At 43.7% G+C, this 26,082-nt stretch overlaps 1 protein-coding gene across 1 annotated transcript in view; it reads right to left on the reverse strand.

The window, feature by feature from the left end:
- Positions 1 to 26,082, reverse strand: part of LOC309374808 (uncharacterized protein) — a 74,043-nt gene that overhangs the window by 26,818 nt on the left and 21,143 nt on the right. The window contains exons 11-19 of the mRNA XM_081919988.1: positions 24,357 to 24,578; positions 22,339 to 23,037; positions 20,484 to 20,635; positions 18,924 to 18,987; positions 17,468 to 17,679; positions 15,860 to 16,897; positions 14,842 to 14,925; positions 8,023 to 8,044; positions 4,520 to 5,061 (exon numbers count right to left, since the gene is read on the reverse strand). Coding sequence (XP_081776114.1) covers positions 4,520 to 5,061; positions 8,023 to 8,044; positions 14,842 to 14,925; positions 15,860 to 16,897; positions 17,468 to 17,679; positions 18,924 to 18,987; positions 20,484 to 20,635; positions 22,339 to 23,037; positions 24,357 to 24,578 — 3,035 coding nt within the window. The remainder of the gene's footprint in view (positions 1 to 4,519; positions 5,062 to 8,022; positions 8,045 to 14,841; positions 14,926 to 15,859; positions 16,898 to 17,467; positions 17,680 to 18,923; positions 18,988 to 20,483; positions 20,636 to 22,338; positions 23,038 to 24,356; positions 24,579 to 26,082) is intronic.

Below are 26,082 nucleotides of genomic sequence, written 5' to 3' on the forward strand. Positions count from 1 at the left end.
CAATGGCATCTCAGCATTATCAGTTCCAATACTGAACATATGATGTATGAAGAGGTCTACTGGAGCAGATCTAGGCTCCATCTAATTCAGGCCATAGGTTTTCCATCCCTACAATAGCTTATCCACAGTTGCTCTCCAGCAACTGCTGTTCCGTGACATAATACCTCTGCAACTGTGGGCTCTATTTAGTTATAGCTACTGTACTAGTTCTCCATGAATTTATCTAATTGGCTTGTAAAGTTGCTAAAGATAGGACCAAAAACACACCTGTCGCAGAGAATGTGATAATAATTATAATTAAAATTATCATGTCTTGTGTGAAGAAGTCCTTGCTTTTGTCTGTCCTGAATCTAAGGTAAAGGTAAAGGTACCCCTGCCCATATGGGCCAGTCGTGTCCGACTCTGGGGTTGTGCGCCCATCTCGCTTAAGAGGCCAGGGGCCAGCGCTGTCCGAAGACACTTCCGGGTCACGTGGCCAGCGTGACAAGCTGCATCTAGCGAGCCAGCGCAGCACACGGAAACGCCGTTTACCTTCCCGCTAGTAAGCGGTCCCTATTTATCTACTTGCACCCGGGGGTGCTTCTGAACTGCTAGGTTGGCAGGCGCTGGGACCGAGCAATGGGAGTGCATCCCGCTGTGGGGATTCGAACCGCCGACCTGACGACCGGCAAGTCCTAGGCGCTGAGGTTTTACCCACAGTGCCACCTGCGTCCCAAATCTACTTCCAATGAATTTCAAGGGGCTACTACAAATTATATTAAAGTGTAAGGGGTGGGGGAGGCAGTCTATGCCCACTTTATCCATATCATGTATACATATTTTTACTGAAATATTTACAAGCTACACTTCCTTAAAAATTCAGGGTGGTGCACACCATACAGATGTTACAATAAAAACATTCACAAAATGTTAAAACAATAAAATAATAATAATAATAATAATAATAATAATAATAATAATAATACATTACTCATACCCTGCCCATCTGGCTGAGTTTCCCCAGCCACTCTGGGCGGCTCCCAACCAAGTATGAAAAATGCTTTGAAGGCCTGTCTAAATAACACTGTTTTTATGTGACATCTAAAAGAAAGCAGGGATGAAACCTGCTGAATCTCTACTGGAAGGAAGTTACAAAAATGCAGTCACAAAAAATAAGGTGGGTCCTGAAAATATACATTTCAGGTGTCAAAGGGCAGTGGCGAATCAACATTACCATCAGCAAGTTGCAAGAGTGACTTGTCTACAGGTAGGAATTCTCTGTATATGTTGGGAAGTATATTCTGTTCTTTACCATTACATCATTTTTTCTAGGGCTGAACCATGACATCAGTAAGATGTTCCAGGGCAAGTTGAATGAAACCAGTCAGACAAATTCCCCCAGGGCACAATTTAAGGAATGGTGGTTGCATGGTGTCTATTGCTTCACAAGATGTATAGGAACCAACACCGTTTTCTGGAATCTTTGTCATTTCCTCAAAGTTTTATATGAGTCAGGACAAGCCTGGGTTCAGTTTTCCTATGCAAAGTACACCACTTGAGAAGAAGAAGAAGAAGAAGAAGAAGAAGAAGAAGAAGAAGAAGAAGAAGAAGAATAGTAGTAGTAGTAGTAGTAGTAGTAGTAGTTTGGATTTGATATCCCGCCTTTCACTCCGCTTCAGGAGTCTCAAAGCGGCTAACATTCTCCTTTCGCTTCCTCCCCCGCAACAAACACTCTGTGAGATGAGTGGGGCTGAGAGACTTCAAAGAAGTGTGACTGACCCAAGGTCAGCAGCTGCATGTGGAGGAGTGGAGACGCGAACCCGGTTCCCCAGATTACAAGACTACCGCTCTTAACCACGACACCACACTGGCTCTCAAGAGATGTTTCCAGACATGTAGATACCGAAGTGTTTTAATCTGCTGTATTTTCCTGATAATTTTAATTATTTTTAAATGCTTTTAATTGCTTTGAACTGTTTTTAATTGGCAATTCTAATATTTCTTGTAAAACACATGCTACAATCAAGAGGTATATAAATTTTGTAAAATAAATAAATATTTGCAAAGCTGACAGAAACAATGATTTATTATTATTATTATTATTATTATTATTATTATTATTATTACTTTGAGGAAGGAGTGGTTTCAGTTCCAAACTTGTCTATTTCAAGATGATCTTCAATAAGATAAAATATGTGGAACTGAGTGTCTGATATTTCCAGCAGTAGGCGGGCGAGGAAAAAATTATTTCTGCTAAGAGAGAGAGAGATCTTGAACTATCTTGGGCAGCATAAGCCAGAGAAAACACTAATTGCTTTTACAATGATCTTGCAAATGCCCATAAAAGTAGAAACAGAGTTGGAAGGGAATCCAAAGCCCATCTAGTCCAACCCCTTGCAATGCAGGAAATTCAACTAAAGCATCCACGGTAGATGGCCATCTAAACTCTGCTTAAAAACTTCCAGGGAAGAAGAGTCCACTACCTTCTGGTGGAGTCTGTTCCACTGTCAAAAAGTTATTCCTGTTGTTTAGTCAGAATCTCCTTTCTTGTAACTTGAAACCATTGATTCAGGTCCTACCCTGAGCAGGAGAAAACAAGCCTGCTCCATCTTCCATGTGACAACCCTTAAGATATTTGAAGGTGGCTATCGTATCTCCCTCTCAGCCTCCTGTTTTCCAGGCTCAACATACCTGACTCACTCAACCGTTCCTCATAAGGCTTGGTTTCCAGACCCTTGATCATTTTGGCTGCCCTTCTTTGCACATGTTCCAGCTTGACAATATCCTTCTTAAATTGTGGCACCCAGAACTGGACACAGTACTCCAGGTGTGGTCAGAAAAAGGCAGAATAGAGTGGTACTACGTATTACTTCCCTTGATCTGAATACTATACTTCTGTTGATGCTGCCTATAATTAGTGGTTTTGGGGTTTTTTTTGCTGCTGCATCACACTATTGACTCATCTTAAGCTTGTGGTTCACTAAGACCCCTTTTCATATGTACTACTAGTAAACCAGGTATTAGTTTAAATGATTAGCTTAAAATGTTTTACTGGTTGCTAGCCCACATATTGATTCTTAACCATAAGAACCTAAGAGAAGTCCAAAGTGAACCAGACCAAGTGTTCATCATCTAGTCTGGCATCCTGGGTTGTATTCAACTAAGCCCTACTCAGAGCAGACCCACTGAAATTAATAAACCTGAGTCATGTTTATAAAGTTCAATGGGTCTACTCTGTGTGAGACTAGCATTAAACACCACTCACCGTTTCCTGCAGTGACCAACCTGATGATTCCACCAAGCAGCTCACAGAGAGGGCATGAAGGTAACAGATTTCTGCCCAACAGTGCCCTCTCCGTGCATACTGCTTCTGAATATGGCCATTCCATGACTTAAAAAATAAAATATTTACATTTACATCCTGCCTGTCCTCCAGGGAGCCTGCATGAGACTTCCCCTCCATTTTCTTTTTCACAACAACCCTGTGCAGTAGGATAGGCTGAGAGGTCATTCAGTGAGTTTACTGGCCAAGTGGGGATTCGAACTTGGGTCTTCTCCACCCTAAGAAGCTACCTTTTACTGAACGGGACTATAGTTCATCCTAGTACTGTCTGCCCTGGCTGGCAGTGGCTTTCCAAGGATTCAGGCAGGAGGAGCCTCTCCCAGCCCTACCTGAAGGGACCAAGGATTGAACTTGGGCCCTTTCACATGCAAGGCAGATGGCTCTTTGGCCTAACACAACCTAACCACTACACCACACTGTCTAATGCCTGGCAACAGATCTCCATGTCATGCAGGGAACACCACAGCTAGAACAAAGTAAAAAAACAAAAACAACCCCCCTACAGTTACTTTCCTATTTACAAATACTTTCCTTCATAGCTACCTGGCGGTGACCAGACAATAGATTATTATTGTCGCTCCACCCCCACCCAAAAAAGCTCCTGGCAGAACTGGGAGAGACGGCCAAACTAGCAGCAACTTGCCTGGAGGGCTTCAGCTCCCGCCACCCAGACGGCAAGTCAAGTCCCCCTCCCCGCCAAGTCGAATCTCTTGACAGAACCTTCCGCCTGAAGTTGGTTGAAATAAAAGCAGGGCTCCAGGTTGCGCTTTTTAGAAAAACCAATGAACGCGCGCGTGGGGAATCCCCTTCCCCCTGCGAACCTCCAAGCCACCCATTTCCCAACGTTTCCCGCGAAGGCTAAGTCTGTGACCCCCGCAGGCCGGTTGTGACCCCGAGAGCCCCTCGGCGAGGGGCGTTTCCGGGCGGGCGCGCAGCCATTCCTGCCCCCGCGCAACCTCCTCGCCGAGGTTCCCGGGCGTGGCGCGCGCTCCTGCGCTCCAGGAGCAGAAACTCTTCCGCCAAGCAGCCGCCAAGCCTGTTATTCGCCTGCGGGGCGACCTTTTCCCTCCCTATGCTTCGAAGTGCACAATAAAACTGGGAAAGTTAAGCTCTATCCACACGCACACAGACCCCCCCCTATATATTTCTCGGGCAAATCTGATCGTGGGGAAACTCCGGGTGGGCTTCAGAACTCACCACGAGCAGCAAAATCCCAGGTCCGAGATGGCAAGCCATGGCGAGAGCCCTTTGCTGCTCCCCTCCGGCTCCGAAGCCCAAAGCAGCAGAAGCAGCGGCCCGCCCGGAGAGGAAGAAGTCTCGGTGCCTTCTTCGCTGCGGGCGTCCAGCTATCCCTGCTCCTTCCCCCGGTGCTGGTGATAAGAAAATGGGGCCGGCCGCAGCTCCGGCAAGAAAGGCGAGCCGTCGAGGGGCGGAGTGTAGCGCTTTGGGAGGGTTCACCTGGAGGGTGCGCGGAGCTACCCCGCCCTCTGGCTCTGTGTGATACGGCCCTACCCGGTGCAGAGGCTTTTGGCTCCGGAAGGCAGCCTTTCTCCAGAATCGTTCCCGCCTTTGATCTTTTCCGAGGGAGAGAGAAAGCGAGGAAAGGGGTGTTTTGTCCGCCCTTGGGTTCGTTCGCAGCCTAAGACCTTTCTGCATCCAGCAGAGCCTCACTCTGAGAAAACCCACGCAGCAATCTCTCATTACTCTCCCAAATTCCAGATAAGCAACAAAAAGAAGATCTTAAGCTTAAGGCACTTTGATCTTTCCCAGAAACATCCTGACATCTCCTCCCCACTCCTCGCCTTTAACCTTCCAGCCGGAGGAAGAGTTTTGAGGAATCCCGAAGCTTGTTTACTTCTTTGTGACTGTACGTAGTCCTAGGGAACATGTAGGGTGTGAAGGAAAGAAGAAAGCAGAGAAATTGCTGTGAAATGGGTAACACTGGAGTGACTCTGGACCAGCCACACTCTCTCACCCAACCCCATCTCGCAGGGCTGCTGCGAGGATAAAATGAGATAAACCCTTTGCATGCTGCTAACTGCTCATCTGAGGAAGTATGAGACACAATTTAAATTAATAGGAAATGAAAGAAAGAGGAAGAAAAGTGAATAGACTGGAGGAGGAGGAGGAGCAGGGAAAGAAGGGTGTTCGAAACATACAGATAAAGGACAAATGTGAAGAATATTGATGGATGGAAGGATGCTACTGTGCTTGATTATGCATGTCACATTTTTGTAACACATCACGGGTACACTGATAATGTATAATATTGGTTAAATGTTCATCAAGTATTGTATAGCATGATCCTAACTGAATGGTTAGAAGGTTGCTGCAGTGCCACCTTCTGCCCATCTGCTGGGCCACAGGACTTCTGTCACATAGAACAAACCAGCCATTTGTGCCTCTTGCAGGCTATCACAGTGGAAAAGCAAGTAAGGCTGCCAGAGTCCCCAGCCAGAGACCCCTGATGCCTTACATAGGCAGGTTTTGCCAGTAGCTTATAGTCAAGAGGTCTCCAAAGTTTGCACAAATGTGCACGGCAAGTAATTACAATATACACTACTATTTTCAATGCTTGCATCTGACTCTTGATTCACTACCCCATGGAATCAAAACTGCAGGAGGCAAAGTTGAGATCAGTTAAATTATAAACTCTGAAGCTGTTGGAATAAAAGATTATCATTTTGTTACCACATAGTATGTACAACGAAGAACCCCGTGTGGTCACTGAGTGTGTTTAGTCTCACAGCCATTGTCTGAATTGTGCAGGCTGTGATAAAGTTCTTTAACTTCATGGCTGATTCACCTTTATTCTGGCAGTTGAGCTTGCCTGGGACAGGTGCATGTCTGTAAACACAAAAGAAGTGCCGGGGACTGAGATCAGTGGTGTCTGTTCCTTGGTGTGTGTTCAATGTTATGTTCCTGAGTGCTTGGAAATGAATGCCATTCCTTCATGTGTGCACTTAACTCTCCTTATAAGTGGCTGATGAATAATTTATGGGTTGGCCTCAGTCTCAGAGATTTGCAGGTGCGTAAATGACAAATGGGACAGAGTAGTGAACTCCCTCTCCTGGTCACCCACTAACCACCATTTAGTTGATGAAATCTTGTGTTTCAGACACATAATTCTTCTTCACAAGTATTCAGCTGGATTGCTTCAGTAACATTCAAAGTTCTAGTTCATGGGTAGGCAAACTAAGGCCCAGGGGCCGAATCTGGCCCAACTGCCTTCTCAATCTGGCCCGCGGACAGTCCAGGAATCAGCATGTTTTTACATGAGTAGAATATGTCCTTTTATTTAAAATGCATCTCTGGGTTATTTGTGGGGCATAGGAATTCATTTATCCCCCCCCAATATAGTCCAGCCCCCCATAAGGTCTGAGGGACAGTGGACTGGTCCCCTGCTGAAAAAGTTTGCTGACCCCTGTTCTAGTTGGTTAGTGACTCTCTTCTCCCTGTTTTTATTCTGACTTGTTCTTATAACTATTGTACCTTGTTGTTATAATTATTGCATTTTTACCCATTTTTATACTACTGGTCTATTACCATAATAAACTGATTGATTGAATGAATCTTAAATAAGTTTAATAGTAGTGAATTAGTGAACTTTAACAGGTTATTAAACTTAAAAGAGCATTTGTAAATACTATTTGTAAATAGCAAACTAAGGTAACTTTAGACAATTGGCTTACCAGGGCCCCACTCTTAAGATGGCCATGTGCATCACTTTGCTTATTTGAAAATGTAGCAAGCCATGGATATGCCTGGTAAGTTTAAAGTGAAAAACTGCAAATGCGCATAGTGTTTTTCTTTTTTAAAGTCAGGGTTGACAAACCGTTTAGTAATGTTAGGAATGTAGGAAGAGTGGCAACACATGGGATGGTGTGGCGTGGGGGGGGGAGAGAGAAAAGAAAAATGTGTGTTACTTATGAAGGCTGTGTATACACTATATAGTATAGTGTATACTATATAGTATATACACTATATAGTGTATATATAGTATACACTATATATCATTCTTTCCATCATTCTGGGCACTGTAGTTTGTTAAGGATTGCTGGGAATTATAACTCTGAGGGGAAAACTACACTCCCAGAATTGGGGGCTCCCCATAAGGCCATTAAATCCATGTTCTACTTTTCCCACTGCCCCAAAGTCTTACCCTGAGGGCATCACTGATAGACTGGACTTAAAACTCAAGTTCAGATGGATTCATGAAATGGGCCCTGCTTATTTCTGTTAACTATAATGCCCACCTTTTCTATCCTCTTGAATCTCATACCCTCCAACTTAGCATTAAAAAACTAGCACAAAAATCAAACCCACATCTTTTCACTCACTTTCCCAAAAGATCCATTTGTATTGGCTGACTTCGCCTGTCTCAGCAAGCCCAGGTTAAAATTTAATATGGAGGAGCCTTTTTTGCATGGAGAACAATTTCTGCTTTCCACCTCAACTGCAAACATAATGGTGAAGTCATTTTCTTTTATGAATGCAGATTGCTGTGTTGTGACTGAATGCTTACAACAATCCTTATATTCTCAGTGAAACTTTTGCAGATCGTCATTCACAAATGCCACACCCGTCTCTAGCTGAGTAAGCCAAAGAAATGGCATTTGCCATCACGTAGATATGATTACCGGTAACTCCTTCTCAGGGAGCTTGGGAAAAAGACCAGGGCATATCTTAGACTGACTCACCTAGTATCTGATTCTGATGACTCTGAAAGGGGAAAAAACATCGAGTTTAAAGTTCTAATCTAGGGCTACATACGCAGCAACCCTTTAAAGTATATTCAAAGCACATCATTTCCCACAAAGAATTGTGGGCCCTGTAGTTTGTTAAGGGTTGCTGGAATTGTAACTCTGTGAGGGATGAACTGCAGGACCCAGAATTCTTTGAGGGAAAAGGATGTGCCTTGAATTGTGTATTCCCAATTTGAGCTTCTAGCTCTCTCGTTTATTATTCTATGATTATTTTATCCTGTTTCTAGCTTCCTTGTTTATTATATTCAGCGCTATTTTTCTAGAAAAAAGTGCCATAACTCACCATGAACGCCTCCCTTGTTCTCTTATACAGTGGTACCTTGGGTTACATATGCTTCAGGTTACATACACTTCAGGTTACAGACTCCGCTAACCCAGAAATAGTGCTTCAGGTTAAGAACTTTGCTTCAGGATGAGAACAGAAATCGTGCTCCGGCGGTGCGGTGGCAGCAGGAGGCCTCATTAGCTAAAGTGGTGCTTCAGGTTAAGAACAGTATCAGGTTAAGTACAGACCTCCAGAACGAATTAAGTTCTTAACCCGAGGTACCACTGTAATGACAATGGCACCCACCTGAGAGATGCTGGAACTGAATTCCGTCGAGTTCCGGCTGAAAAAAGACCTGATTATATTGCTTTACTATTTATGGTGGGTAGGGATTAAAGGTTGAAAAGCAGTACATAAATGCCTATGTAAACAAAGTCTACAAAAACCTGAAATCTGTTACTCCATAATTGTCTGGATGTGGTATGTTAAAGTGGAGATCCAAAGTTTGCTGAATATTGCTATTAAGATGTAAATATTGACTACAGCCAGTCAGGTTTTTTTGAACATCTAAAGACTCAGAGAATAGATGTTGTACTTCAAAGAAAAGATATGATAAAACACCTTCTCCACCCCTGGTATTTCTCAAACATGGAAAAATATACCGGTATATAAAATAAGGTAGGCTGCAGAACAGTGTCTGTAACAACGTCCCCTTCAAAAAAGTTTTGTGTGGACCTTTTTAAAATATATATATAAATTTTATTGAGTTTTCCTTTTTTACATTTCAAATTAAACATTTTGCAAACTTTAAAATATCCAATGACTTCCCCTTCTTCTCCTTCCATGGTTCATATTACATATCATACTTTCCTGCATATTTTACTCTAACCATTCATATCAATTTTCCACTTTTACATCAATTAAATATTATTTACTCTGTTTAATTTATCGTAATGCTGCCTGCGTTTTCAGCTGTGTACAATTATTTTCCATATATTCAATAAATATTTTCCACTCTTCTTTAAATATACATTCTTCTTGCTCTCTTATTCTGTGTGTTAAACGTGCAAGATCTGCATATTCTAACATCTTAAGTTGCCAGTCCTCTTTACAAGGGACCTCGCTCACTTTCCATTTTGGGGCTAACAAAACACAGGCCACTGTTGTTGCATAGATAAATAATTTTTTCTGGCACCTGGAAATTTCTGTCTGAGTTATTCCCAACAAAAAGGACTCTAGTTTTTTAGGGAAGGTAAATTTAAACTTTTTTTCAACTCATTATAAATAATTTCCTAATATTCTTTCACCTTTCTACATGTCCACCATGTGTGGACCTTTCCCAGTTTCGTTGACTGCTAAAACTTATTTTGCTTTCAATCAATTTCCACAGGAATTGGTACATGCTGCTTAAGCTGCCTGTTTACCAATCAAACATTATCTACTACAGTGGTACCTTGGGTTACATACGCTTCAGGTTACATACGCTTCAAGTTACAGACTCTGCTAACCCAGAAATAGTACCTCGGGTTAAGAACTTTGCTTCAGGATGAGAACAGAAATCGTGCTGCGGCTGTGCAGCGGCAGCAGGAGGCCCCATTAGCTAAAGTGGTGCTTCAGGTGAAGAACAGTTTTAGGTTAAGAACGAACCTTCGGAACGAATTAAGTACTTATCCCAAGGTACCACTGTATTGCTGACATGCTGCGTTAGGAACATGTTGGGTGTTGCGCTTTTGGGTGTAGGGATGTATGCATATCCCCATCCACCCTGTGACGTGATCTATACATGTGTCCTATTGTTCTACTAACACTGACATCACTGGCTTGCAAAAGAGATCATACTCATTAGGATTAGCATATATTGCTCCATCGAGATCCTCAGGCCAATTGAAAATCATGGCATATGCAACTCCATTGCATCATGTTAGCCCTGCTCCCACCTTTCTTAATCCCTTTTAATTCATCATTGAACTCATTGCCTTTCCTTCCTGGAAGTTACCCTGGAAGTTGCCCAAGCAAAATTGCCCTCAGTCCATACCTCAGTTTAGCCCTGCGCAGATATGTTCTATGTGTGCTACCTTTCAACATAGTGTGCTTGTGTGTGTGTGTGGGTATGTGTCCGCATCAGAGTTTACCTGCTGGTCCCAAGCGCCCGCAATGCCTCACCTGCACATGGTCCTCATAGGGATATATGTACATACACCCTGATGCTCCATTTAAAGGGGTCTTGGGGTCCAGAAACCAAGCATGCTGCAGATAGACCATAGAGCTTCCAGCAGCAGCCTTAGGTCGGCCAATTCAGTAGATCAGTGTCTTGGGGAGGCCACATTCCTTGGCACATCCCTGAAAAGGTTTCAGCCCTCCGGCAAGTGACTGAAATGGATACATAACCAATGCCTGAACCAAAAATTCGACCTACACCTGTAATCAATAAAGTCGTGGCCATTTTTAATCCAAATCGTTGTCTGTTAAATGTTATTCTATCACACCTCACTTGGGTCATTTGCTGCTACTGGGACTACGACTGTCCCTCCCCCTCCCTTTTTTGACACCCCTCCCTTGCACTCAAGGCTGGGCTTAGCATGTTGTCTGTAAGGTGTGTGTGCAGTACAGTAGTACCTCGGTTTTCAAACAGCTTAGTTCTCGAACTACTTGGAACCCCAATACTTCAAACCCAGAAATGAGTGTTCCGGTTTCCGAACATTTTTCGGAAGCCGAACGTGATCCGATTTGCGTGCAAACTTCTGTTTTGAGCGAGCGGCTTGGCCCCAGCAGTGACTGCTGCTGCTGCTTCTTTCCCTTCCCTCTGCTGGAAGCACCTCTTTCCTAGGTACAAATTGGAGTTAAGCGGCTCCTCGGAATGTAAGTGACTCCAGAGTAGGGAGACTTGGAAGTTGGCGGCTCTCCCCCAGGGCGCAGAGAGGGGCGGTGTTTTTTTTTTGGGGGGGAGCGTGTGGTGGGGGAACTATGCTGGGCTTCTCCTTCCCTCCTGTCCCAAGCCCGACCCCAAGAGAGGTTCAGGCGAGGCAGTGCAGACGCCGCATTCCGAGCAGGGGATAGGGCGCTCGCACTGCGAGCAGGCTCCAGCCCACCCGGCCCAGCGTCTGGCGGCTAGGAGCGCAGCCGCCTCCTCCTCTCCACGTTCCGGTGCTGCTGTCGCATCCCGGTGCCGCCGTGCCCGGGACTGGGCAGATCATGATGCCGGAAAACATGCAGGAGAGAGGAGGGGGGTTGGTTTGGGCGCGGGGAGAGAACTTTTGCCTCCCTCCCCCCCTTAAACGGCCCCCTCCCGCCCGGATCCAGTTAACCACCTCCTTCCCCACACGCACCCCACGCGCTCCTCGTTCCTCCAGTTTGAGTGTTTCCACCCCACCACTTAAATTCCCCCCTCTCGTCTGGTCCCTCCAATGGCAAGACTGGTAGATCACTGCCAGTTTCTGATACTGGGTAGTACAGGTAGATTGCATGGTTTGTTGCTTTCATTTTATGGATCAATGGTCTCATTAGATAGTAAAATTCATGTTGAATTGCTGTTTTGGGGGTTGTTTTTAATTTTGTGGAATGGATTAATTCATTTTGCCTTACTTTCTATGGGAAAGTGCACCTTGGTTTTGGAATGCTTTGGTTTTGGAACAGACTTCTGGAACGGATTAAGTATGAGAACCAAGGTACCACTGTATGTCTTATCTCACTTTGTAATTTCTTTCAACACCCTTTCCCTTTAGAGTATGAATACCTTTTCCACCCCCTTCTTTGTCTTCCAGCCATTTTTGCTCTTCACCCAAGGAGCGCGGGTGGCGCTGTGGGTTAAACCACAGAGCCTAGGACTTGCCGATCAGAAGGTTCGAATCCCCGCAACGGGATGAGCTCCCGTTGCTCAGTCCCAGCTCCTGCCCACCTAGCAGTTCGAAAGCACTTCAGAGTGCAAGTAGATAAATAGGTACTGCTCCTGTGGGAAGGTAAACGGCGTTTCCGTGCGCTGCTCTGGTTCGCCAGACGTGGCTTAGTCATGCTGACCACATGACCCGGAAGCTGTACACCGGCTCCCTTGGCCAGTAAAGCAAGATGAGCGCCGCAACCTCAGTCGGTCACAACTGGACCTAATGGTCAGGGGTCCCTTTACCTTTCAGGAGCTATTGGTGCTGGCATTGGCCTGACCGAAGATGTATGACATACATATATGGGGCAGGGCAGGCAAGTGAGAATATGGTACTGTGGCCCACCTGCAAGTGACCCAAGGTCCAATGTTTAAAAAACATTAGGGTTGCAGCACAAGTATCTCTATAGACTACAAATCACTTCCATCAGTAAAGAAATCAAACAAGTTTGGCCAGAAGTTTTTATTAAACCGAATATTATTTTACATCTTCAAATATAAGCTTGTTTGCCAGTTTATTGTAACCACAGAGCTTCAGTAGTTTACTCACAAACAAAGCAATTCTTAAAAAAACAAAACAAAACCCAATCACAGCAGAAAACAGCAATAGGGGTTATTACTAACAAGTGCTTTAGGTACTCGAAGGGCAATGTTATTGCTAGTTGATAAGTGAAAAAGCAAGTGTTAAAGCCTATGTTTGCTAAGTATTAAACAGTTCATTTCTAAGGCGTATCAGTGCATCGTACTATAGACAGACAAAAACAAACCAACAAACCCTTTTTTCATTAAAAAAAGGTTTTGTATTAGGATTATTTTTATTCCCAGACAGTAGTTTCAATAAACATGAAGAGAAGAGTGAAAAGTGACTGTGCTAATTACAGCCATGCAATTCTAGGGTACTAATATTTTAGACCAGCTTAAAATATATTGTGTAAGGAAGTACGTTTTTAAAAATAAAAACACCTATGTGCTGATGTCTATTATCAAATGAGTGCATGTTTCTTACTTTAGAGAAGCTTATTTGTTACTGGCAGTCCTTGTTGTTAACACACAAAAGAGAAAGAGTTGCCTTGAAGTTTAGCTTCTTCGGGGCTTCCTCATGTGTACAATTGTGGATTGAATGAAGACGGCTCAGCAGCAATGGTTATTTACATTTATAAGTAACCATAACCAAATCAAAATTAATAGCCAACTAAATATTTTAAATACAACATAATTATTCGGACAAGATGGAACTATCTTGTACAATTGAAATATGCCAAAATGGTGACTGTCTCTGACTGTGGGCATAACTGCACTCACAATGACCATATATTTGCTCCTACAAGGAATTATTGAATCAGTTTTGTGCCATAGAGCTCTAATAGTGAATTCTCAGGCCACCTGCTCAGCTATAATTCCCAGGATTCTTTGGGTGAAACCATAATAGTTAAACTGGTCTAAAATATATAGTGAACATTTGCCCTTGTAAGTGCTGAAAGCTACTGAAACTGAATAGATCCAAAGAAATACAAAGAGAAACTAAGTTCTGTTTCTGATGTTTTAAAAAACTGTGTTGAGAAGTAGCCAGTAAATGGTTGAAGTGGAATGGCTTTGTAACACAAGGAAAGTCAAATATAAGGACCAAATAATGTTGCAGGAGCTTCATTAGAAATGGATCCTGTATTGACATGACAGTGGTGGTATGGTAGTTAATGAGGTTAATCCAAGGCATCATTATTGCTAATTGGAAACTTTTCATTTTCTGGCTGTTCCACTACACACATTTATAAAACAACAGAAGGAAACGAAACACTGGGAGCACCTTTAAGCAGCCATAAAAACCAAGGTCCTTAAATTTCTTTAGATGTCTACCAAATATAATCAAGGCACTTCCAAGGTAAAGAGAACAGAGTATTATAATCTGAAGGGGGGTGGGGTGGAACAATAATTGAAAAGAACAAATATATTTACATTACAGAGCATGTTGTCGATGCTGCAGTTACTTTCGGCTTACATATGGTAAATAACTAAGCATGTGAGCCAGTACCCAAAGAAGTTTTCTAGGGCCTTTGCATGCCCAGTGAAGCACCCTATGCCATATCTCCAATAAACATGTAACTGTCAGTCGAACCAACAGATGTGCCTTTACCTTCATGATCATATATAAAGTGTTAGTTTATGATAAAGCATAGGGATATGATGACGAAAGAAAGAAAAGCCCAATATTCTTCTGGGTGCATGCAAGCAGGTTCCCTTTGGTGTTCCTGAAGAAGCTCTTTGGATCCTGGCCAATATAGTCTATATTTTCAGTATTTTATTGACTCAGCTTTGTGTGCATTTAAGCTTCCATGAAAGCAATAAACAACATAGAAAAGATTTGGGTAGCAGTGCAATCTTATGCTTGTTCCACAAGTAATCCATGGTTCAGTGTGGGGACTTACTCCATGGCAGGCATAGGATTTCAGTTTTAGGGTTTTGCAGCAGCTTTAAAAAGTTAATAGCAAATATTTAGCTGGAGATGTTAAGCTTTTGTCGAAATACAGATTTATCAGAGCAAGTTTCTTCAGAGAGAAACCATTCAATAATCAAATTTGCTTTCGAGATATGATACAACAGGCTCGCTTAGTCGTACCTGTGCTCTTGGCTTGTTATCATTTTTTCCCAAGTATGTGGTTCCTTCTGCCAGTATGCCATGCAGTTTAAGCTCTATAGGAAACTAAGTAGAGGGATGGTAATGTATACTGTCAGAAAGGTAATTGTTTCATGACCAGAGTGGTTCCTGTAGCTGGCCAGGAAGAGTTTGTATTCATCATATACAAAGTCATAAAGAGTGGCTGATATGTTCTGAGAACTGATGGCATTCAATGGGGTCTTAAACATGCATCATTCATCAATATTGCAATGACCTGTAATAATTTTGCTTAAACCAGATACAACCTGGAATCCTCTGCTGCTAGGGCTGTGTGTTGTCCTTAAAAGAGCTCATAAGAGCCTGCCATTCTGACTGTGATATCACACAGGATTTCAGTCTGTCATACGAAAGTTGATGTATTTTGTTTCTTTCCTCTTTCCCTCACTTTGTTACCTAGCGCCTTCATGTTTGCCAGCTAGAGAATTGAACTGTGCATTACATCTGAAGTTACTACTTGGAAGAGATTCTATGCAAGCACTATGAAATACACCAAGCAGTTCCAAAACTGAGTGAAACAGTCCGGCCAGTGTTCCTAAGGGAGCTGTTCCTAAAAGTCACATTGAGCACAATTCCATTTCCTTTCCAGGCTGGTAAAAACAATTGAATAATGTGGCGAGCAAACACAGGGTGTTTTTAGCAAATGACATTAAGAAGGAAGGCACCACGATGGACCCACAATGCTCTCCAACACCAATGATGTATTAAAAGTCTGTGCCATTGGCTCCTGTATTATATTCACTGCCATTTGTGGATGGGGGGCGGGCAGGATGCTAGAGTGGTCCTATATTGACAGTGATTCTGCATTTCCTTTTTGGTCTGCATAGCTTTAAGAAGTTTTCAGGCAAGTCTCTCCCCCCATGTGATTTGCTATGTATAAATAATAACATTGTTCAGTGGCAAATCTCTCTCTTAAAAAAAGGGGGAGTTTTGCAGCAATATGTAATTGCTAGAGGCTTTATTGATTCGAATACTGAATAGTGCTGTATTTTGTCACTCGCCTTCGACTCGTACCAGGAGAAGCAGATCCTATTGTTTGGCTAAGGAGATTATCGGGACTCAGCATTTGACCTGTGATGCCACTCATGCTGCCAACGCCGCCACTCATTCCTGCCCCTGACACTACTCTTTCAGTAACAACCACATTGCGTCCACCTGATAACTCAGAAGGGATGCTACTCATGCCACCAATGCCTCCACTCATTCCTGCCCCTGACACTACCCTTTCAGTAACAACCACATTGCGTCCACCTGATAACTCAGAAGGAATGCTCAAATTGCCCTGCATGCCTGCAACAGGTCGAATCACTCTTTCCGTCACCACTACATTTGACCCCTCAGACAGGTCAGGAATACTCATGGAAGGGGGTATCCTTGCATTTGGAGCAATCACCCTTTCTGTGACCACCACATTGGACCCATCTGGTAGCTCTGGAATATCTATCATGCCATGCAAATCAGTGACCGCGCCAGGAGCAAGCACCCTTTCTGTTACCACAACATTTGATCCACACAGAGGATCGACATTCATTGTAGGAGGTTTCATTGTTGGCCCCGTTGTATACGTCTCAGTCACCACTACATTGCCTTGGAGCATAGGATCAGGCCTTGGAGGCTGTACAGCAGAAGTAGTTGTGTAGGTATTTTCAGTAACAACCGTCGTGCTGCCAACAGGAGGAGGTGGAGTCATAGTTGAAGATGTATTAACAACGATGGTAGTTCCAGGCGGTGGCAGGCTTATATCGAGATCAGGATTGGGCAAAGATGGCCAATTTGAGTCAGTATCTGGGAATGACTCAATTTGCACACCCAGGCAGATTTCTGCCAAGGTCTTAAACTTAGGTCCCAGTGTATCTAGATAGGTGTCATCCAGATCATCACCAATAAAACTGCAACAGCCAATGGAACCAACAGGAGAGCCTATACCCTCATGATCATATATCAGGAGACAGTCATTTGCAGGTCTGCCTTCGTCTTCGTCAGCATAGGCAAACGCTTTCTAAAAATGAAGAAAGGGGAAGACAGAGTTGAAGTCCCTGCTTTCTTGTGATCAACATGGAGAAGAAAATAAATCTATTAGTAAGAGATGCAATGCACTGCTACTGAGCACCAGACAGAATATCAGTGGTTAAAAAATGTGCAATTGGAGTGATTAGATTTGTTCAGATAAATTCCTTCTGCTGTTAGCCAAAGGTCAGGCATGCAGAGTTTAAGTTGAGGGCAGAAGGAGAAATTGATGTGCCTAGGAAATGATGTGGCAGGGGCAGATGTGGTCAGATACAACCAGCAAGTATAACTTCTCTGCACCCAGAAATACACTTGGTGCAAAGCATCCTAAAGTCACCACCTTTGCCTACCACCCCTCCAATTTGCTAAAGCAACTGCATTCAGCAACTTGGATAAAAGCAGTTTGGACTTCTCTGACCCTGAACATAGTCCTGTTTACCTGGGACTGAAATTTGCCCTACATATACTGGCAAGGACAGTTGCATACAACCATGGTAAGGACTTGTCCCAAACTGGCACATTTAGTAAACTGCCTGCGTTGAAAGAGATGAACATGGGTTACCTCTGAAAAATAGCTGTCCAAGAAAGCCATATTCACGCCACTCTCTCTGTATTCTTTTATGGTCCCTCCATATGCTTCTTTTCTTCCTGTTGTTCCATAGCCTGTAGTAGTTCCATAATCAACATTCGTTCCATAGCCTTTAACTGCTCCGAGTCCGATTGTTTCTTCAACTCCTGTACTCACTCCACCTTTATACTTAGTTGCATAGATATCTGGAAATTAGAAACAACAACAACCCCATATTAGTTTTGCATGATGCTTTCGGAGGAACAGTGGTAATTTATGTAGCCCCCAAACATCCTGGCCTAGTAGCCAATGCAGAGATGAATTCAAGCCACTTTAAACCCCATTAATATGGGCAAGCAGTAGTGGCTGGTGTCCCTTGGGTCTGGTTAGGCAAAAGGTACCGTATTTTTCCATCTATAAGACACCCCCATGTATAAGATGCCCCCTATTTTGGGGGACTCAGATTTAAGAAAATGGGGGAAGATGTATCCGTGTATAAGACGCCCCCTAATTTTTGACATTATTTTTAAGGAAAAAAACCTAGTCTTATACATGGAAAAATACGGTAGGTAGTGCTAGAAGTAATGACAGACTGAGCCAGCTAATTCTAATTTTGCACCCATCCTCTTTGTTTCTGAGTTTTACAAGGGCAATCTTGAGACTGAAGAGGAGGAAGCTGACAGCCAGTGCCACCGTCAAGAAAGCTGGCAGAGTGGGGCTGGTTGAGGGCAGACTGAAGTTGTTGGAGCAGTGCATCCTAATAGGCCAACTGCTACTAGTGCTCATATACAGTGGTACCTCGGTTTACGAACAGCCCAGTTAATGAACTCTTTGGTGTATGAACTCTGCAAACCGGAAGTAGGTGTTTCGGTTAGCGAACTTTACCCTGGTCTATGAATGGAAGCCGAACGGTAGAAGGGCACTGGCGGTGGGAGGCCTCATTAGGGAAAGCGCACCTCAGTTTAAGAACGGTTTTGGTTTAAGAATGGACTTCCAGAATGGATTAAGTTCGTAAACCAAGGTACCACGGTATAGGTGTTTCCTCCCCCCTCCCCCTCCTCTTCTTCTTCTACTTTTTCTTCTGTGAAAGCCACACGGTGAGCAGCTTATCTGTATGGATGAATGCCATATGCACAAAGGAACATCTGTTGATCTCTGGATTTCAATGGTATGGACTTCAGTTAATGTTGGAGGTGCTAACAAGATCTAAACCAAGGTTTCCCAAACTTGGGTCTCCAGCTGTTTTCGGGCTACAAAAACAGCTGGAGACCCAAGTCTGGGAAATCCTGATCTAAACTATAGTAGGTGAACACAGGCTGTGGGGCTGGGTTATGCTTCTGAAGCTGCCCTGTATCTCCAAGCCTTTTGTATTATCCTTCCATATATCCACTGGAAGGAATAAATATGAAAAGTATTATTTACCAAACTTACAATGTCTGTTTAGCCTTACCTGAGGAGTCACCATAGTCACCCATGCCTGTATTTGCTACTTGCCCGCAAATATTTGAAACATCCTAAAAGAAGTGAGTAAAAATAATTTTTAAAAAGCTAGTTTAAATATTGATTTTTAAAAAGAGATGTAAATACAAGGTTTTTGGCTTGATTCAGAGGACCACAAGCATAATGGGAAACTAGACAGGCGTTAGAAGCATATGTTGGGTTGGAGTGGGAGCATTTACCTAATCTCCCGGCAGCAGAGCTGCTGCTGTTCACAGGGAGTGAAGGTGGGACAAGGCAGTGGAGGGGGAGTCAATTTGCATAAGGCTGACCCTGCTGCCTGGCCCCTCCCCCTCCGCAGCAGCAACCCACCTACCAGGAGGTCAGGTAAGTGATGGGATTACACTTCTTCTGGAGAGGGTATGCAACTTTGGAGTACTTTTGGATCTGCCGCTCTCACTTGTGGCTCAGGTGGCCTTGGTGGCACAGAGTACCTTCCATCTGCTTCAGCTGCACCCCTACCTAGACAAGGATAGCCTAACATTAGTTGTCTATGCTCTGTTAACCTCCAGGTTAGATTACTGCAGCATGTTATACATAGGGATGCCTCTGAAGACAGTTTGGAAACATCAGCTGGAGGCCAGGTTGCTCACTGGGGCAAGACGGCTTGAGCATATAATGCCAATCCTGGCTCAACTGCACCGGCTGCCAATTAGTTTCTGGGCCCAATTCAAAGTGCTGCTTTTGACTTATAAAGCCTTAAAAAGCTCAGGACCACGCTACCTCAAAAACTGCCTCTCCCCATATGAAGGGAGCTGGACCCTGTGATCACCATCTGAGGCCCTTCTTAGTGTGCCTCCTCTGTGAGAGGTCTGGAGGGCTGCAACATGAGAACGGGCTTTTTCTGTGGTCACTCCCCCTTAGTGGAATGCTTTCCCCAGGGAAGTTCACCTGGGCTTTGGTTACATATCTCTAGGTGCTGGATAAAAACACTCCTCTGAGACATTTTGCTAATTAAAAAATCTATGGCCTTTTAAACTGGGGGTGGATGGGGGGAGAATTATTTTTGCTTGTTATTATGGTATGTATTTTTGTGTTTTTATATTGTAAACCACCCTGTGATCTTCAGATGACGGTATAGAAATTTTAATGATGGTGATGATGATGGTGATACTGCTCCAACCTCCCTGCTGCCTTGCTCCTCCCTCCCAGTAAATAACAGTGGCCCACCTGTCAGGAAGCTAGCACAGCAGTTCCATCCCACCTGGTGAGCTGCTTCTGCCTGGGAGACTTGCCTCAGCTGATCCTAGCAGTTGGGCAGATCAATATGGAGGAAAATAGTCAACCAAGTAATATGTTGTTTTGCTATGCTTATTTTGGTTGCTTTTATATTACTTGGGTGTCGGCTTGGAGTGAAAACACTGAAGAGTGGAATATAAATGTTGAAATGGAATAGATGGGACAGACAATAATGGTTGTGCTGGGAAGTCTGACAGGTCCATCATTGTGTTAGAGGCTTCATATTGATAATGGGATAGAGTCTGTAAAGCTTTCTGCAAAGTTATGAACCAACCCGGTCTTCAGGCTGTGCTCCTTCAATTCCCCATGAATGAATAGCTCCTTCTGAACATTCAGGCACAGGCTCAAATCCAGCCCCAACGCCACCAGTAGGACCAGATCCACAATAGCCGCAACAGTCACTCTGTGACATCAGAATTGGAACCACTAATAGAAGAGGTAAAAGAAATTGATGCTGTTTTTAAGCATTATGGCATATATTTGTCTCCAAATATAAATATGCAACTTAATTTGCAAGGAATGATAAGTTCTGAGACCCAAGAGGAATTTTAAATTAGACAGAACCAAGAATCCTTTGATTTCTAACCACTTTTATGCTTCTTTCTTTCTTTTTTCTTATTTACTTTTCTATTATTTCGACAACACATACTATGTTACAGTCATGCACAAAATAATAAGAAAGATAACAGCATATATAAAAAACACAAATTACAATAATAATAATAACTTATCTATATTCATCCAAATTACTATATATCTTTACTTTTACTTCCCTTCCACTCTTTCCATGGTTTCCTATTTACTGTCCTTTTAATTGTGTTTTCTTACTGTTCTAAATTATTTTCTCTTATCATCTTTATTTCTTAATCTATTTGTTTAACCACTTTTATGTTTCAATGGTGAGCATTACGAACAACACATTATTTCTATTTATCCTTCTTTACACGAACAGGCATGGCTGAGACAGCATTAGGTGCCAGGATATAACTCTGATTCAAGCAGACCAGTCAGCCCACTGGTGCTGGGATCCAATTTAACACCATTCCCATTGCTGATACAGCAGCTGCCCTGGCAGCTACATGAGCAGCACTCCTATGGCAACTGATGCATCTCTGGATCTGCTTTGCAGGTGCAGTTGGGAAGAGTCATAGCTGAGTGGTAAAGCATCTACTTTGCATGCAGTAGGTCCCAGGTTCAATCCCCAAGATTCCCAATCCCCAATCAATCTCCAGGCAGGGCTGGGGAAAACTGCTGCCTAAAATCCCACAAATGCTACTGTCAGTCAGTGTAGAGACACTACCAAGCTAGATGGAGCACTGGTCTGAATCAGCACAAGGCTACTTCCTATATTTTCATTGCTGCACCCAGAACTATCTGTTGATGAGGTATCTTAAGGCTTTTTGGAAACAAGTAAGACAGCTATTTGGCCATTGACTCTGCTTAAAGGTAAAGGTAAAGGGACCCCTGACCATTAGGTCCAGTTGTGGACAACTCTGGGGTTGTGGCACTCATCTCGCTTTATTGGCCGAGGGAGCCGGTGTACAGCTTCCGGGTCATGTGGCCAGCATGACTAAGCTGCTTCTGGTGAACCAGAGCAGCGAAACGGAAATGCCGTTTACCTTCCCGCTGGAGCGGTACCTATTTATCTACTTGCACTTCATGCTTTCGAACTGCTAGCTTGGCAGGAGCAGGGACCAAGCAACGGGAGCTCACCCCGACGCAGGGATTCGAACCGCCAACCTTCTGATAGGCAAACTCTAGGCTCTGTGGTTTAACCCACAGTGCCACCCGCATCCCTCTGCTTAGCCTTGTGCATTAAGCTATGGTAGCACACATTTCTGTGTTAAATGCAGCACTTGATACTTCCTTCAAGGCTAGGTTGTGATTTTAAAGTGCGTGAACATAAACATATAGTTAATGGGACTCCAAAATCTTCAACTCTCCTCTTGTCAAAAATCCTCATTTCATGGGAAGGTGCACAGAGCAGCTTTCATTAATGCAATAATGTTATAGCAAAATATTAAATAAGAAAGATCAGCGGTCTAGTTCCCTTTTAAAAAACACACAGAATTCCAAAGAACAAACAAACAAAACAGAAATAGTTAATTTAGTTTCAGTAGAATACTTACACACAAATATTAGTCCTCCAAGGAACATCAGGCCAATGGCTGTAGCACTAAGTGTAGTTTCTGCGCCTCCTTGTCTGCCCCAACCATCATAACCACCATAGCCACCATAACCACCATAACCACCGTCACCATAATCAATAACACCACCAGTGCCACCACCAGTTCCTCCTGTTCCGTCATCTCTTCCTCCTCCTGTTCCTCCCCAGCTGCCTGCTTCCTCACCGGTTCCTCCTCCAGTTCCTCCTCCACCAATTCCTCCTCCGCCAGTTCCTCCTCCGCCAGTTCCTCCTCCACCAGTTCCTCCTCCGCCAGTTCCTCCCCCTGTGCTTCCTCCCCAGCCAGTTCCTCCTCCGCTGGTTCCTCCTCCACTAGTTCCTCCCCCAATGACTCCTCCCTGGCCACCTCCACCAATAACGCCTGTTCCACCTCCTGCCATTCCTCCTCCTCCTGCTCCTCCTCCACCAGCACCACCACCACCAGCACCACCTCCACCTCCTCCACCAGCACCACCACCAATAATAGTAACAGTGATTCTTCGAGTGGCAGACTTGACACAGTTCCCATTGCGGTCACAATGACAGGCTTGCAAAGGAATAACCAGTGGCCTATCACAGCTTCTGCCACTGTTGTCGAACACTCTAACTTGGACCTCATGAATGACAAATTCTATATCCTGGGAGAACAGTGCTGCTGAGGTATCTGTTTGGGATGGGGAAAGGGAAGAAACAAAAATAATAATTTAGATTAAGAATTCTGCTTTGGAATCTCTGCTCAGGGTCAAGTTCATGTTCCTAAATAAAGTTAGCAGTCCTTATGAGGGCAGCCTAGACTACATTAATCTCTCAGGGTCACCTCCAACATAGTGCTGAGTGAGTGTGCTGTCAGCGTTAGGATTTCCTCTTGTACAATGGGATTTCCTCACCCTCTCCTTCCCATGGATTTTCACTAAATCTGTTCTAGGAGTTCTGTCAACCCTCAGGAGCAAAGCTGGGGAGGCCACAGGGAGCATGTGGGGGTAGGAAGAAGGGGGAAGTCCTGATGAGCAAGCAGAAATCCATGTGCTGATGGGAGCCTAATTTTGTGCGATGTAGGATACAAACCTCAGAACCCATCAGGGTGCATTAAGAAAGCACATTTGGGTTTCTTTCCTGCAGCACAGTGCAGCTATGCCACTGACTTCTCTCTTTGCTTACCCTCCCATTCCCTGGGCTGATGAAGTTAATTAGCAATGTCTTGTAAGAATTGGCCATCAATTGATAAAAGTGAATGGGGGCAGGTACCCAACAGCTACATTCATGTTGATCACAGAGAAGCCAGAGAGCAGGAGAGGGTTATTTGATGGTCATGCTTGGAGAACATGTCCTCTAGCAAATGCTTTGAGCAGCCTTCCCCAGCCTTTACACACCTGCCCTCTAAATGTTTTGGACTACAACTTCCATGAGTCTCAGCCAGCGTGGCCAACAGTAAGGGATGATGGAAAATGTAGTCCCAAAACCTGGAGGACATGAGGTTGAAGAAGGCTCACTCTCAGGGATGCTTTAATTGATTACAGATAGTGCAAGACATTTGCATTATATTGAAGCTGAATTACATAACATTACACAGTTGTACCATGCCTTTGCCCGAATGTCTTTGCTTGCTACAAACTCAATAGATGTTTCTCCCTTCCTGTGGCCCAGATGCTCAAACTCAGGCATCCCCAACCTGCGGGCCTTCAGATGTTTTGGCCTACAACTCCCATGATCCCTAGGTAACAGGACCAATGGTCAGGGATGATGGGAATTGTAGTCCCAAACATCTGGAGGGCCGAAGGTTGGGGATGCCTGCTCAAACTGTTGTGTAGGATTCCCACATGCCCAAGTTGAGAGTGACCAGAAAGCACACCGATTCTTACAAACTTACCATACAAAGAAATGGTTGGTGCAGGGATAGGAGGGAGGTGTTGGAAGGTAAAACCAGCTTAGAAAGTCAGGCAAGCATTGACTGGCAAGGTGATCTCTACATATAAATGTACTCACCATTCACTATTCTGATGTTCCACGAACTTCCTGGAGACTGTGCCACTATTGTAAATTTAAAAGGTGGACCATATGGATGGCCATCTAGATCGTGAGCTGTGATTACCGCTGTTGGATTGTCCACACATACTCTTCTGATTTCGTCTGTTACAGTAGGGCAGTTGTCATTGACATCATCAATAGTAAGCACAATGGTACCAGTAGCTGTTGTGAAAGGACTGTCTGTAATAAAAGACATCTATATGAAGATGGTGGGTGGGTGGAATCAGGTGCATCTTACTAGTCTATGTTGCAGAAGAAATATACTCCTGGTAAGCAAACAGTATGGCAAAACTACATTTGTACAAATCAGAAAAGTAAACAAGTGGTTGATTTTATTGTTTGAATTTAAACAGCTGTTAAATACTCAATGGCTGATAATGGGATAAAAAGTGGGGGGCGGGGGGGCGGCGGCGGAAGGCTGTCTACAGACAGCATTTTATTCTAGAATCAGTGGAGACTTAGTACATTGTCCACACACAATCTAGTTTTATGGGATACCTTTTAGTCCTCAAAAGTGCTTCTTGAGAAACTGGTTTCATTATGAAACTAAAATCTCATTGCAGATTGATTCTGCATTACCCTGCAGTGTGTCCATTTGAAAACTGGTGAAAATAAATGTAGGCAGTCCCAGTAATAGTGTATCTGTGCAAGCAGGAACATTTCCAGATTCAGAAAAAAACTATGCTTTTTGTCACAAATGGGTTAGCAAGAGAGTGGGAATAAACAGGCAGCTCCCACAATGGAGGGATATAATAAATTGTATCTCCCAAGGTATTGGGAACAGTGATTTTTTAAAAAACTTGACCTTGGAGTTAGGGTTGAGCAATGAGGTGGCCAGGTTTATTGATGGCACCAAATTGTTTAGGATGATAAAATTAAAAAGATGGATTGCAAGGAGCCTCAAAAAGAGCTCTCTGAACTGAGCAAATGTGCATTAAAATGATAAATGCAATTCAATGTAAGGGCAAAGTTCTGCACACTGAGGGCAAGAATTCCTTAATTGACATTTGTGCTAAAAGGGTTTGAACTGGCAGGGACTGATCAGGAATGAGACCTTGGGATAATAGTGGATAATTCAATGAAGATGCCAACGTAGTGTGTGGCAGTTGTGAAAAGGGTGAATTCAATGTGTGGGATTATAAGCAAGGGAACTGAAAATAAAACTGCTATACAGCTGCACAGTGGGGCTGCACTCGAAGTGTTGTACACTGGTCACTTTCTCTTGAAAATCATATTTTGAAGCTGGAAGAGGTGAAGAAAAGGGCACCCAAAATGATCAAGGAGCTGGAACTACTCTCTGATGTGTAAGGGTTGCAACATTTGGGTCTTTTTAGTTTTAAAAAATGGCAAGTTAAGGGCAGAGGACATGGTGGAGGTATATAAAATTATGCATGGTTTGAAGGCAATGGATAGAGAGACATTTTCTTTCTTAGCATTCTAGAGCCTCTTAGGATTCTAGGACCTGAGCTCATCCAATGAAGCTGAATGATGGAAGATCCAGTAACAAAAGGAAGTAATCCTTCACACAGCAGAATTACAGAATTTGATTCCACAAAATATATCAATAGTCACCAGCCTCAATTCTTTAAACAGGATCAGGGGCAATATACTTCTGAATAACATTTGCTGAGAACCACAAGTGAGGTGAGTGCTTCCAGGATTCCAATAGGCATCTAGTTAGCCA

This window comes from Podarcis melisellensis, assembly GCF_964234715.1.
Source record: "Podarcis melisellensis genome assembly, chromosome: 7".
Lineage (NCBI taxonomy): Eukaryota > Metazoa > Chordata > Lepidosauria > Squamata > Lacertidae > Podarcis > Podarcis melisellensis.